The sequence below is a fragment of the Suncus etruscus genome, chromosome 6, assembly GCF_024139225.1.
Source record: "Suncus etruscus isolate mSunEtr1 chromosome 6, mSunEtr1.pri.cur, whole genome shotgun sequence".
NCBI classification, from domain to species: Eukaryota; Metazoa; Chordata; class Mammalia; order Eulipotyphla; family Soricidae; genus Suncus; species Suncus etruscus.
The window spans coordinates 106421767-106436189 of NC_064853.1; the positions used below are offsets into that span (position 1 = coordinate 106421767).

At 35.4% G+C, this 14423-nt stretch overlaps 1 protein-coding gene across 1 annotated transcript in view; it reads left to right on the top strand.

The window, feature by feature from the left end:
- Positions 1-14423, top strand: part of ATP13A3 (ATPase 13A3) — a 74330-nt gene that overhangs the window by 50918 nt on the left and 8989 nt on the right. The window contains exons 21-30 of the mRNA XM_049775920.1: positions 1348-1523; positions 2780-2902; positions 3181-3260; positions 4221-4263; positions 4359-4468; positions 4719-4815; positions 5867-5939; positions 7239-7416; positions 9114-9301; positions 12099-12187. Coding sequence (XP_049631877.1) covers positions 1348-1523; positions 2780-2902; positions 3181-3260; positions 4221-4263; positions 4359-4468; positions 4719-4815; positions 5867-5939; positions 7239-7416; positions 9114-9301; positions 12099-12187 — 1157 coding nt within the window. The remainder of the gene's footprint in view (positions 1-1347; positions 1524-2779; positions 2903-3180; positions 3261-4220; positions 4264-4358; positions 4469-4718; positions 4816-5866; positions 5940-7238; positions 7417-9113; positions 9302-12098; positions 12188-14423) is intronic.

A 14423-nucleotide genomic window follows, 5' to 3' on the forward strand; every position in this document is an offset into this window, starting at 1 on the left:
CATAGTTGTTGATGATTTTATTAGTTGGTATTTTCTATCATTTTTATAACTGTTAGTACATGGAAATTATTTTTATATATGATAATACATTTGTTATTGTTGCTTGAATGCTTAGTAATGAAATAGGGAGTTGCTTTTGGTCTTCGTTTCTTATCTAAATCTTTTTATTATTAGATAATTACTATTGATTACTAATATACTCAATATTAGATAATTCCCTCTTCATGACTATCGAATCGTAACAGCTCTGGATTTATTTTTCCTTAGTAGATTTAAGATACTTAATGGTCCTTACCTATACAATAAGATTAATATTTAAAAGACCCTTGTAGAGTATGTTTTAGGCTCTCAGATTCATCTAACAGAATCCTTACTACCTTATAGTGCAAGTAGTTAAGTATATTAGCATCTTAGCAAGTCTTGATTCCAATGACTTCTCCAAAGCTCTTTTCCATCTGTGTTTTTCTTCCCCCTATTTTTTCCTTTCCTGACGTTGACTTTGTGTCTGGTTAAAAGAAGTCATCTGGGAAATAGTGTGAGGAATGAAGACAAGATGTAACATTACTCATTAGTGTTGATCACATTGTGTTTCTCAAACCTTTGTCTGCTTCCTCTATATTCTATAAGTTCATATTTTTTCTTCTGATACTGTCCTTATAGTGTTTCTCTTTATTTCCTTCTCATTATTGAGAAGTTGTCTGTCTTGCTTTACCTCTCACTTCATAATGATTGTTTTATGGTTATGTGCTTCTTATTTGTGTAAATTTATCCCTATCCACTTTTTTCTATGTACTTTAGTATTCATAATACGTCCAGGTATACTAGGTTATTTCAGGAGATACTTACTATATACCTGCCTAGTATGCTGCACTATGGCAGAAATTGAGTGTATACAAACTTCTATGCCTGAACAAGATTGAGAATGTGCTCCATTTGTGGGGGAAGGGTTTGGCCACACCTGGCTGTACTCAGGGCTTACTTGTAGCTCTGTGATCAGGGGTCACTCCTGATGGTGCACAGGGTACCACTAGAATCAGCATAGTGCAAGGCAAGTGCCTAACTTCTGTACTGTCTCTCTGGACCCCCAAAATGTTCTTTTTGTATTTTAAAATTCTGGGTAACAGTAACTGCTTAGCTCCTTTGTACTTTTATTTATTTATTAATGTTTACTTTGGTAAATATGTCCTGATTTTGTTATTTTTTAAGCTCTGAAAGTAAGGACCTTACATTATCTTTTTTTCCCCCAGCTCAGTCATAAGAACTGTTACAGGTTCTTAACCAGAACTTGATATTATACATTCACATTTCACTTTAATTTGAATGTGTCTTTAATGTTTTGCAAATTAGGTGACAACATGTTGACTGCTGTTTCTGTGGCCAGAGACTGTGGGATGATACTACCTCATGATAAAGTTATTATTGCTGAAGCATTACCTCCAAAAGATGGAAAAGTTGCCAAGATAAATTGGCATTATGCAGATACTCTAACACAGATCAATAGTTCATCAGCAATTGACTCAGAGGTAAAGATAAATTTTTCCCCTTTGAAGCTTCCTAAAAATGTATAAAACACAACAAAATAAGAGAAGCAAATGAAGATAGAAGTGCATGCCATCTCAGAGGTTTTGATTCATTTGTGTTGGGGTAGATCCTACATTCTGAATATATAATTTTGATCTGTAGCCAAAATTGAGAAGCACAATTTTAAAATACAATAGTCCCAAACATCCTGCTCTAAAGTAGTAATGATATAAATAGTTCATAATAGTTAATAGAACATTTCAAATGGAAACTTCCTTAAGATCCCCCCCCCCCCAGGGGGAGAGGGAGTGTTTAAGGGACCTGGGGACCCCTCCCATTGACTCAGCCAGTTAGACTGGTGGTTCAGTGTCTGGACTTGAGACGAGCTGCTGATTTAACCCTATTTCCAAAATTATCTGGGCAATCCCGTGGTGCTCAGGCCTCCAATACTTGGGGGACCATATGTTACCAGGATTCAACTAGAGTCGGCATCATGCAAAGCGTGAACTTCACAATATCACATTGTCCCCCTCAAGTTTTATGGGCTTTGATTTTGGGCCACAACTGTCTGCGCTGAAGACTTAGTCTTGGCTTAGAAGAATCAGAAAAAAAATAAATAAATAAATAAAAAAGAATCAGGAATCATTCGTGGGGCTTTGGGAACCATATGTGGTGCTGATGATTGAACTGGGGGTAGTCAAGTTATAGCAAGCACTGTACTCTATCTCTGCTTCCAAGTAATTTTTTTTTTTTTTCAAAATAATAGTTGTATATTGAGGCTGGAGAGGTGGTGCAGCGATAGGGCGTTTGCCTTACATGTAGCTGACCGCCGTTCCACATGGTCCCAAGCCAAGAGTGATTTCTGAGCGCAGAGCCAGGAGTAACTCCTGAGCATCACCGGGTGTGACCCAACCCCTCCATAATAGTTATGTATTAATATGAAATTTCTCTATTTGTTATGAGTGTTAAAACTCAGTGTCTGAAATATCAAAGAAAATAATTTAAAAAGATACCTTTTGTTAGGGCCCATATTTGGGTGATATTCAGGCCTCTATTCAGGGGTTACTCATGGCAGTGCTGGAAGAATCTATATGTGTTGCTGGGAATTATGAGCATCTGCATGTGCTAGCTGGTACCTTAATCTCTACTATTTCTTTGGCTCTGGAAATAATTCTGTTTTGGTCAAATAACTTAAAAGAATTGTGTTGCTTACACTTGACTTAATTGTCTCAATATTGTTGTGAATGTCTTAACACAGGATATTCCGATTAAATTTGTCCACGATAGCTTAGAGGATCTTCAAGTGACACGCTATCATTTTGCAATGAATGGAAAATCATTTTCTGTGATACTGGAACATTTTCAAGATCTTGTTCCTAAGGTTAGTGATTTGTTTTAATGTATGTGTTTGTATACGTTAAATAAATTTTACTTTATGTGTGTGTGTGTGTGTGTGTGTGTTTTGGGTCGCATCCGGCAGTCCTCAGGGGAAACTCCTGGCTCCATGCTCAGAAATTGCTCCTGGCAGGCACAGGGGACAACATGGGAAGCCGGATTCGAACTGATGACCTTCTGCATGAAAGACAAACCCTTACCTCCATGCTATCTCTCCGGGCCCAAATTTTACTTTATTTTAAAGACACTTTTTTTTCCTTCTAGTTGATGTTGCATGGCACTGTATTTGCCCGTATGGCACCTGATCAGAAGACACAATTAGTAGAAGCATTGCAAAATGTAGAGTAAGTATAGCAGATTTAAAATTGGGGGGGGGGGGGGGTTTGGGTTTTTGGGCCACACCCGGCATTGCTCAGGGGTTATTTCTGGCTGTCTGCTCAGAAATAGCTCCTGGCAGGCACGGGGGACCATATGGGACACCGGGATTCGAACCAACCACCTTTGGTCCTGGATTGGCTGCTTGCAAGGCAAATGCCGCTGTGCTATCTCTCCAGGCCCAGATTTAAATTTTTTTAAATACCCAGTACATTATAATTTTGTCAGTGAAACTATTTGATAGGAGAGAGGTTGATTTTATATTCTATACATTCCAGTAATACTTTCCTGGGAATGTAATATTTTCCAGTAAGATAAAATAATATTTTATGTATCTGTAATGTTAAGGTAATACTAATTGGGGGCTCATGCTTAATTTTCCTAGCTGTACAATATCCACAATTCTGTGTATAATGTAGAGTTCATTCACTCATCTTGATAGGTGTTATACAGTTTGTAAATGATTGTCTTTGAACTTTTTTGGAAGAGAATAGGGCTCCATCTAGTAGTATTCAATGGCAACCGCTGGCATTGATGGAGTATCCTATGTGGTGCTGAGGATTGAACGTAGGTTCATGATATACATGTATAGGTCTATATCCTTGATGGTTTCAGGTTCTGTCTTTGAACTTTTAAGAGAAAAATCTTTTGATGACCTGTGGAAAGTAAACCAAAGACTTTGGGATTTGGGATGAAATAAAGATGAGAAAGAAAACGATAAAAGTAATCTACTGTTCTTGTCATAGGCTGTTCTGTTACAAGAGAGTAATCCAAATCATTTGACTTGCAGACTGGTTCTGTAAAACAACCATTGTTGTCATTGGGACTTATTGGTTTGCTAGCTTTTCATAATACTGATTGGAGAAATTTAAGTTAAATGGAATGCATTAGAAAGAAATCATTAAATATCTTAATATTTTTCTTCTTAGTTACTTTGTTGGAATGTGTGGTGATGGAGCAAATGATTGTGGTGTAAGTATAATTTTTGGTAATTTATAGTTCTTTCTCTATCTTAAATCATATGCACAAAAAATATAAACCCTTTTTTCCCTCCCCCAAACCATTAGGCTTTGAAGAGGGCACATGGAGGCATTTCACTGTCAGAGCTCGAGGCTTCAGTGGCATCTCCCTTTACCTCTAAAACACCTAGTATTTCCTGTGTGCCAAATCTCATCAGGTACCACAAAATTGAAAATTGTCGCATCTTTTTGTAGTTCTAATTTAGAAAATATAAATTATATGATTTTGTTTTGATCTTTTTGTAGAATATTTGATCTGAAACTTATTAGCAACAAATTGATATTATTATTCAGCCCTTGGAAGAATATTACATTTGTTGTATCTGTTGCATATTGATTCTTATCTGCTGTTGTGGATTTGAGTAGCGTAAAATCTTATTTACACACCAACATTTGTTTATTATACAGGGAAGGCCGTGCTGCTTTAATGACTTCTTTCTGTGTGTTTAAATTTATGGCATTGTACAGCATTATACAGTACTTCAGTGTTACTCTACTGTATTCCGTGAGTACCCATGCTTAGAGATGGCACTTAATATCAAGGCATTTACTGATATTATGATATTTGTTGGATTTTGAGTGTATTCACTAATTTGAAATTGATATAAGTTGCATCTATAAATTTTTTTTTAGTAGCAGGTTGAACATTTCAATAATGTGAAGTAACATTTTCCTTAAGACCAACAATTGTGGCTGAAGGTCTTCTTGAATAAGAGATGATTATAAATTTTTTTATTTGTTTTTGTTTTTTATCATTCCCAGCGGTGCTTGGGTTATTCCTGGCTCTGCACTCCTGGCAGGCTTGGGGGACCGTATGGGATGCTAGGAATCAAACCGAAGTTTATCTGGGATTGGCACATGCAAGGCAAACGCTCTACCACTTTGCTATCACTCCAGTCCCATTTTTCCTCTTTTATTGCTTTTAATACAGATTGGATATATTTCTTGAGTTTCTTCAAAATACCAAGCTGTAACATATATCCACATTTACATTTACTATACACTTTTACAGGAAAGGGCCAGAGTGAAAGGTATTTTGGCAGTAGTTTGTAGGACTAAACATTTGGAAAGTATAAAATGGTATCCATTGATGACTCCAGATTTTTTAGTGGAAATGCTCTTTCTAACTGTAAATTTTGACCAATGAAAATTGATGATGTCCTGAGAAGTCTTGTGAAGACCATCCTAGCTTTCCCTAATATTTACAGAAAGTATTGGGAAGGTGTGATATTAAACATTAGGGGGAAAGAATCAGGAGTTTTTTAATTTGTTAAATTTTAAGATCTTTGAATACTGTAAAGTAAAAGTTTGTATTTCACCAAAAATAAAAACCTTTAAACGAGTAATTAGGAGGTTGGGGGCAAGAATGGGATAGAGGAGTGAGTCAATGGAGGGAGAGGGAGACTGAGTCATTGCATTTCATTTTTAAACAGATCTAGTAATTATTTTGAAGTTGTCATTGGTTGGGGGGGATGTAGAACATGAGATAAAATTGTAAGATGGAGAAAATGGTACTGACATGGTGCTATAAAAATTATGTTTTATAAATTCTGCAGATCTTAAGTAACCTGGGAGACTTCCAGTTTCTCTTCATTGATCTGGCAATCATTTTGGTAGTGGTATTTACAAGTGAGTATTTTTGCTTTCTTATTTCAAAGCATACGAATTCTTGATGTAAATTCTCAAACTTGGATAAATATATACCAACAATTGCAGCACAATGTTAGCTTTGTAAGTATTCTGTGATTGTTCTTTTATTAAGACTTTATATTTTTCTCCAATTCTTTCATTGCTTGTTCTTACATTTTTGTTGTGGAAATATTTGAGGATGACTGTTATCATGGCCTTTTGCCCTGAATATTTAATTATGTATTCTCTAAAAAATAAAGCTTTTATATTAATAAACAGTTAATAAAAATTAGGATATTGTTATTCCACAGCTCATAGTCAAATTTTGTCTTAATTATCCTATTAATACCCTTTATTATTTCCCTCTGAAGTTCCCTATCCTAGGAACCAGTTCAGGTTCATGTATTTAATTTTGTTACATCTTTTTTTTTTTTTTTTAATCTGGAATTGCCTTGCCATCTCTTGGGGAGAGTCTTGAATGGTTCAGACAGTTTATATCTAAAGAATATTCATTAAATTTAGGCTACAGATTCTTGTCTGAAATATCAGAAGTAGTGCTGTATCTTTAAAACTACATTATGTAAAGAGGTAAAAGATTATGGCCTTTTTGTTTTGGTTTGGTTTTTGGGCTACACTTATTATACTTGGGGCTTAATCCTGGCTCTGAATTTAGGGATCACTCCTAGTAGTGCTCAGGAGACTATTTGGGGTGAAATTAATTATGTCTTTAAATAGTAAAACTTGAGCCCAGGTCAGCCATTGTGCAAGGCAAGTACCTCACCTATTGTATTATCTCTGGAACAACCCCTACCCCCCAATTCTCTGTATCTTTAAGATAGTTCATTATCAAAGGGAAAACAGAAACTATATAGTGAATAAGTGCAAGTGATCAAATTGTTTTTAATGTTACTACTGCTTTGATAATCGTTTAAAACCTTATTTTAATGTCTGTTGAAATGGGTTTTTAAATTTAAGATTCAGAAAGAAATTCTTAGTGATTAAATTGTATTGTATTGATTATTTTTAGTATATTTTTGCTAGTATTAATGTCAGTGTTTCTTTTGACTTGAATAATGTAATGTAAAGGTGAAAGCTATTTTTTAATTCTAAATTGCTTTTGCAGATTATTCACATGTATGATATCAGCTTGTTATTTGGACATATTTTATGTTAAATATACTAGACCTATATATATATATATATATATATGATGTTCCTATACGAATTAATTATGTCTTTAAATAGTAAAAAAAAAAACAAAACAGTTTGGATAAAATACTTTTTCTTTTTTCAATATAGTGAGTTTAAATCATGCCTGGAAGGAACTTGTGGCTCAGAGACCGCCCTCAGGTCTCATATCTGGGGCCCTTCTTTTCTCCGTTTTGTCTCAGATCATCATCTGCATTGGATTTCAATCTTTAGGATTCTTTTGGGTCAAGCAGCAACCTTGGTATGAAGTATGGCATCCACAATCAGAGTAAGTTAATAAGTCTTTTATATTACTTTAAAAAAAGTGTTTGTTTTGACCATACCTGGTGATGTTTGTGTCTATTTCTGATTCTGCACTCAAGAATTATTCCTGTTTGAGCCAGAACTATTGATAGCACAGCGAGTAGAACATTTGCTTTGCAGGCTGCTGAGCTGGGTTCAGTTCCTACCATCCATATGGTCCCCCAGGCCTGCCAGGAGTGATTTCTGAACACAGAGCCAGGAATAACCCCTGAGTGCCTCTAGGTGTGGCCCCAGAACAAAAAAATATGAAAACAAAGAATCACTCCTGGTGGTGCTAGAAAAACCATATACTGGAGATCAAACCCTGGTTGACTCTGTGCCAGGCAAACTTCTTATCCTCCTGAACAATTGCCGCAGCCCCATCAATCAAGCCTTTTAAAAACTATATTTCATATACTGCATATGAGAATAAGTCTGATTCTATATAAAAGTTTGTGTGAAGTTTGATTAAACACTTAAAAAAAAACTTTTGATACTTAAAAAAGTATGCTTTTAACTGTTAACTTACTTGTAGAAGATGGATAGGCAGTGTTAATAATCAATACCAAGATGGGAATATGTGAATATTGCTTAATTTGCTACTGAGTATTTCTTCCCTTCTCTGTAAAATGAGAAAGTTTTAATTACTCACGTTTTTTCTAAACTAAGAGTGCTTTTTTTTCTCTAGTTTTTCTACCCTTGGTTTAGGCTACAAAAATTATTAGCTTTAAATTTTATTTTCTTATTTAGGGGAGATTATTTAATGTCTTTAAACTCTTAGAACGCTTAAAGGGAAGGTTCATTGCTATTTGCTTATATAGATATTTTTGTATGTGTACAAACTACATATAAAGGAATAAAATTAAGACATTTTTCAGAATTTAAGCATATTAACATGCTACTTACCTATGTTTAATATAGTTAGTGCTGCAGTGATGCTTTCTGTGTATGTTTGATAGTTCTGTCCACATGGAAGTAGAAATGAGAGAGCTATAGTTAGAGAATATTGAAGCCTTGTTTTTGCTTTGCTAGGCTTTTTATCCATATCATTTAACTTATTGCCATCGTAACTCTATTTAGAACAGCAGGTATTCACATTTACAGGGCCAGAAATGGGCTTTAAAATACAGTTATATATTTTCTTGCTTATACCTAAAAATGTGGTCACATTGAGGGCATGTTTATTTAGCAAAAATTATGCTCTAAATTTATAAGTGAGGAAGTGTATCATAAGTGGGAGGTGGCTGTTAATGAAGTTTATTGTTTTTTTAAAAAAACAAAACAAAACACCAGTTAGGGGTATCTTTCTAAAAAAGGAATAAAAACCCTTTACTTTTTGCTCTTTTTTTGGTGGGGCCACACCTGGTGGCACTCGGGTTACTCCTAGCTATGTGCTCAGAAATCGCTCCTGTCTTGGGGGACCATATGGGATGCTGAGGGATCGACCCTGGTTTGTCCTAGGTCAGTGTGTGCAAGGCAAATGCCCTACCACTTGCACCACTGCTCCGGCCCCACCCTGCTCATCCTATATATCTTACCTTGATATTGTTGTATCTCTTGCTGTAATTAGTGACTAACTTTTTTTTCTGTTATGCAAGCTAGTGATTCAGGAAAGTAAGATACAGTTGATTTTGGGGGGGAAGTAGTATTATGTTTAGTAACAGAACTTTTTGTGTGTTTTAGTGCTTGTAATACAACAGGAAACTTACACCGGAATTCTTCAGATTTCTACAATGATACTGAACTTGATCCACGTAATATACAAAATTATGAAAACACCACAGTGTTTTTTATCTCCAGTTTTCAGTACCTCATAGTGGCAATTGCTTTTTCTAAAGGAAAACCCTTCAGGCAGCCTTGCTACAAGAATTGTAAGTTTGACATTTATTATGATATCTGTGTTTCCTCTTTTAGAAATAATAATAAGTGAAGAGTTAATTTTTCCCAGCACTGAGGCTGTAAGTCACTACTGGAGCACTTTTTATATGTGGGATCTTGGATTTTACCCCTGTACTGCACTGACAAAACAAAAAGCAACTAGAAAAATGCCCAGTGTAGGCTAAATCTTCACACATGGCTTTACTTTTTCCTCCTGGTACTTGCTACTCTGTTAATAGAATTGCCAATTATAAACATTTCTGCTTTGGTTTGCCACACCTAGCAAGACTCTGGGGATTACTATTGATTTGGTGTATTTATTTAGTTCTGGGGATCAAATCTGGGTCTGTCTTATGAAAGGCAAGCACCTTATACTTCTCTAATTAACAATTCTAATTTTTCAAACATTTTCTTTTTTCTTTTTTTTTGTTTTTTTTGTTTTTGTTTTTGTTTTTTGGGTCACACTCGGCGGTGCTCAGGGATTACTCCTGGCTGTCTGCTCAGAAATAGCTCCTGGCAAGCACGGGGACCATATGGGACACCGGGATTCGAACCAACCACCTTTGGTCCTGGATTGGCTGCTTGCAAGGCAAACGCTGCTGTGCTATCTCTCCGGGCCCAACAATTCTAATTTTTCAAATCATGTTTTTATAACTCATAACAGAAGCAGGATAACATTTTCTTTGTTGGAACAGTGGATAGCACACTTTATTTGTGAGTGGTCTGTTAAGCTCAGGTGTCATTTTTCCTTTTTTACAGTAATAATGTCCAATACTCACCTGAAAATGTTAATTTATCTTTTTTGGGGGTTGGGTCATACTTGATGATGCTCAGCTATTATTCCTAGCTCTGCACTGAGGAATTTTTCCTGGTGGGCTTGAGACCATGTGAGAAGCTTGGGATGTCAGGGATTGAACCAAGGTAGACTGCATGCAAGGCAAAGCACCCTATTCTCTGTTCTGTTGCTTTGGCTCCTATATATAATTTTTGGGGGGTTGGTTGGTTTGGTTGGTCTTGGGTTTTGTTGATATATTGTTTGCATTTGGTTTATGGGCCATACTTGGCAGTGCTCAAAGGTACTCCTGGCTTTGCACTCATGAATTAACTCTGTCTTATCGGTTGCTGGGGATCGAAACTTGACCATGAGCAAGGCAAGCAAGCACCCTCTCCACTCTACTCTTCATCCCCAACTTTTAATATAAATCTTAAATAGCATATTGAAAACATTTTGGCTGTATTCATTGAAAAGAATGTTATATTTTTGTTTCAAAGTGAGTAGTTTTTTTTTTTTTGTTTTGTTTTGTTTTTTTATGTTTTTGAGCCATACCCCACAGTGTTCAAGAGACTATGCTAGCTCTATGGTCGAAGAGTTGTTCCTATTGGTTAGTGTTCAGGGCTCGTTCAGTGCCTGGACTATACCCCCTATTCTCCTACATGTTGAACCTATTGAGTTATCTCTCCAGCCCTAAATATTATAGTAGAATTTAAGAAAATGAAAGGCTAGGGGGAAAAAATCTCAACTTTTTATCCTATAAGTAGTTCACTATAAGAAAAATTTTTTTTTTCTTTTTGTCATGAAGAGTGGTATAGCTTTCAGTCTAAAATTATTTGGAATGCCCCAAAATCAGTCATTTCTGGATGATTAATAGAATGTAAATGCCTTATAAATAGTTATTGAAATCTATTCTTTGAGAAAAGCCAAAAAAGTTATGTTTCAATACAGAAGCAATTAGTGTTGTCCACCATGCATGGCATATATTGATAATCTATTATTGTTGGAATCTGTGCAGGGCTGATGGCATATTAATATTTATTATATGAGCCAACTGTATTGACTTCTTTCAGTCCAAAGACTTAATGATAAAACTTGGTGCAGATCTTAGTGATTCGAGTTTGAAGCCAGTATGAACTAGAATTTATAAACAATTTCCCAGACCAAAGGAAAAATGGGAAACATAATAGAGAAATTTCAGAGCTGCCTTGTTTCATAATAGCTTCTTTTAGTTCATAAGGAAAGTTATGCTTGTATGGGTGCATGTGTTTATATATATAACAACACATATTTAGCAAAATGACCAGGAACATATTATTGTTTTGAATTAGGAAAGTAATACAAAATAATGTTAAATTAAATATGCCATTTTAGATAACAGAGCCAGTTACAGTGTTTGTCCACATTTAAAGTAATAGACCAACTTGGTTCTGACTTTTGGATAATATTTTCTGTGGAAATGTCTTCACAGATAAAGCTTAACACCCCAGTTCTTTTTTTTGCTTTTTTCTTTTGCAGTCTGGGGGTCAAATCCAGGACTTACGCTTGCAAGTCTTGTGCTTTATTTCTGAGCCACATGCTATCCCAATAGAAATATTCTTAATGTTCAACCTAAAATGCCTCTTAGTATTTAGTATATTCTTTAACAGAATATTACTCAGCTTATTTTACAATTCATAGTAATTGTCATTGTATACATGTTCTAAATATTCCTTTTCCATTTCATCTAATACAGTCTTATTATACATTGGGTTGGTTATTTTATAATATGATTATCTTGGATAAATAAAAGTAGATAACTAACTCATAAAGGTTTGTGTTTCGTTTTTATAAATGCTGGTTTTTTTTTTTCTCCACATAACTGAATCCTTTGGAGGGAAGCCTGAATGGTGTATTTAGGAAATATTTATTTCATATGTATATATTCAGAATCAAATTTAGAATTAACTGGAGACCAGCTATTACTTTATGCTTTTTATTTGAAGACACTTTCTAATATACTTGTTTTACTTTTTCAGATTTTTTTGTCGTGTCTGTGATTATTTTGTATGTTTTCACATTATTCATCATGTTGTATCCTGTTGACTCTATTGACCAGGTTCTTCAGGTAAGGCTTAAGTACATCAGTTATTATTGGTTATCTGAGGGGAAGTAGTATTTAGAATAGCAATAGTAATATAGTAATAGAAAATTACCCATTAGTACCATATGAAATTTATACAGCCAAATGAAACTTTTGGATGCTTGGTAAAACTAAAAATATATCTTCTTTCTTTGATTCCTTTCAAAAATCCCTTGCAATTTTTCTCAAAGTGCAATTTATATAGATAATGTAAAAAGAAAAATACCTGCTTTTAATGGTATACCCACAGGGTGCTTGTCTTGCATGTGGCCAACCTGGGTTTGATCTTTGGCATCCCATCTGGTCTCCTCGCAATGCCAGGAATAATTCTTTTTTTTTTAACTAAAGATTTATTTGGAGAAAACAAAACCCCAAAACACAAAGAATGGGTTTTATATCTCAAGATATCTCCCAGATATTAAGTTTACAGATTACAGATCATTTTCTTAGAAGATATTTTTGTGTCAAATTTACATGTATTGAGAAATGGGACATAAATTCCTGTTTGCTCTAACAGGAGAAGGATACAGGCTGGGGGGACTTTTATTTATTTTTGGTTACAACTATTTAGAAGAATACTTGAAGAGGGAAACCTCCATCTTTTCATTATGTATAGCAAATGTATTTAGTCTATTAAAGCTGCCTTTCTAGTGTTACTAACAATTTTCTATGGTTAAGTGTAGTTGACTTGCCTTTTTGATTTATTTTTCAGTCTGACTTAACTTCTCAGTAATACTTCATAAACTAGCCATGAACTCCCTTTTTTTTCTTTAAAAATTTTTGGGAGGGGACTGGAGCAGTGGTGCAAGTGGTAGGATGTTTGCCTTGCATGCGCTAACCTAGGATGGGCCGCAATTTGGTCCCCCAGGAGCGATTTCTCAGAACATAGCCAAGGGTAGTCCCCGAGTGTCACCAAGTGTGATCCAAAAAGCAAAAAAAAAAACAAATGTTGTTGCTTTTGGGATCACATTGTTTCACTGCTCCTTCGTTGTGGTGCTGGGGTTCATACTCATTCTTGGACATTATAGTTCCAAGCCTCTGTTCCTTGTTTATTACTACTACTATCATGATTAGTGTTTGTGTAGAGGGCACATGGCAGTGCTCAGGGTTTACTCCTGACAGTACAGTACTCAGGTTAATTTTTGGTAGATCTTGGGACACCTTATGGTGTCAGAGATTGGACCTGGGTCATCACCTGCTTATCTGCTGCTATTTTTCCAGCTTCACCATTTCTAAATTGTTGATGTTCCTTTTGTTTCTCTTACCACTTCTCTTATCTATACGTGAGTTAGAGCTTTACCTGTAATTGCAATCTTTGTGTTGAAGGCTCTCAACTTTTTACTTTCAACCTAGCTGTTAAAACCGACATATTCTACATGGTTTATTCATCAATTCCATCATTAAGCCTATTAATAATGAGACTCACCATATTCCTCTCAGCCTTGCTTTATCTTCCTTTCTTGGTATTACCATCTGTCCAAATCACAAAGTGTTAAGAGGTATGTCTATATCCTTGTCTTTATCTCTTTATTATAGTTAAGTTTTGCTATTTTCTTTATGCATCTATTTCCTCTTACTCCAATTCCACTTGCTACCCAAAAGAAAGTATCGTTTGCTCTACTCATGACATCACCCACACCATCTCATTTTAATTCTCTAGACATCAGCTAGGTTTCTTTGGATTCAGTTTTGAACTCTAATATGTCAAATAACTCAGAAGCTCTCTGAACTCTGTAGCTTAAAAGTTCATTTAAAGGAGGCTAAATCATGTAGGATGATCAATTATTGTGAACTGGAATCCCTCTTCTTTTCTGTATGATGGAGGGGATAGGTCTAAAAATTAGAAGCTTTTAATCATTCATGGCTCAGTCTTTTTTAGTGATTGCCCATAGCCTAAAGTGATCCAGCAAGAATTGTCACATTAGAAACGCCACTCTACTTACCCAGGAAATTTCAGGATATTTAGAAATACTGTGAAAGGTTATAGTAGTTTTAGGAAGACTAGAGACCAAATGGGGTTTTTTGTTTTTGTTCTTTCTTTTATTGAAATTGAATCCAGGTCCTCCACTGGTGAACCCACATCCCCTGGTTCTCTGTTTTTTTATTTTTTGGGTTTTGGGGTTACACCCAGCAGCACTCGGGTTACTCCTGGCTCTACACTCAGAAATCACTCCTGGCAGGCTTGGGGAACCATATGGATGCCGGGATTCGAACCACCGCC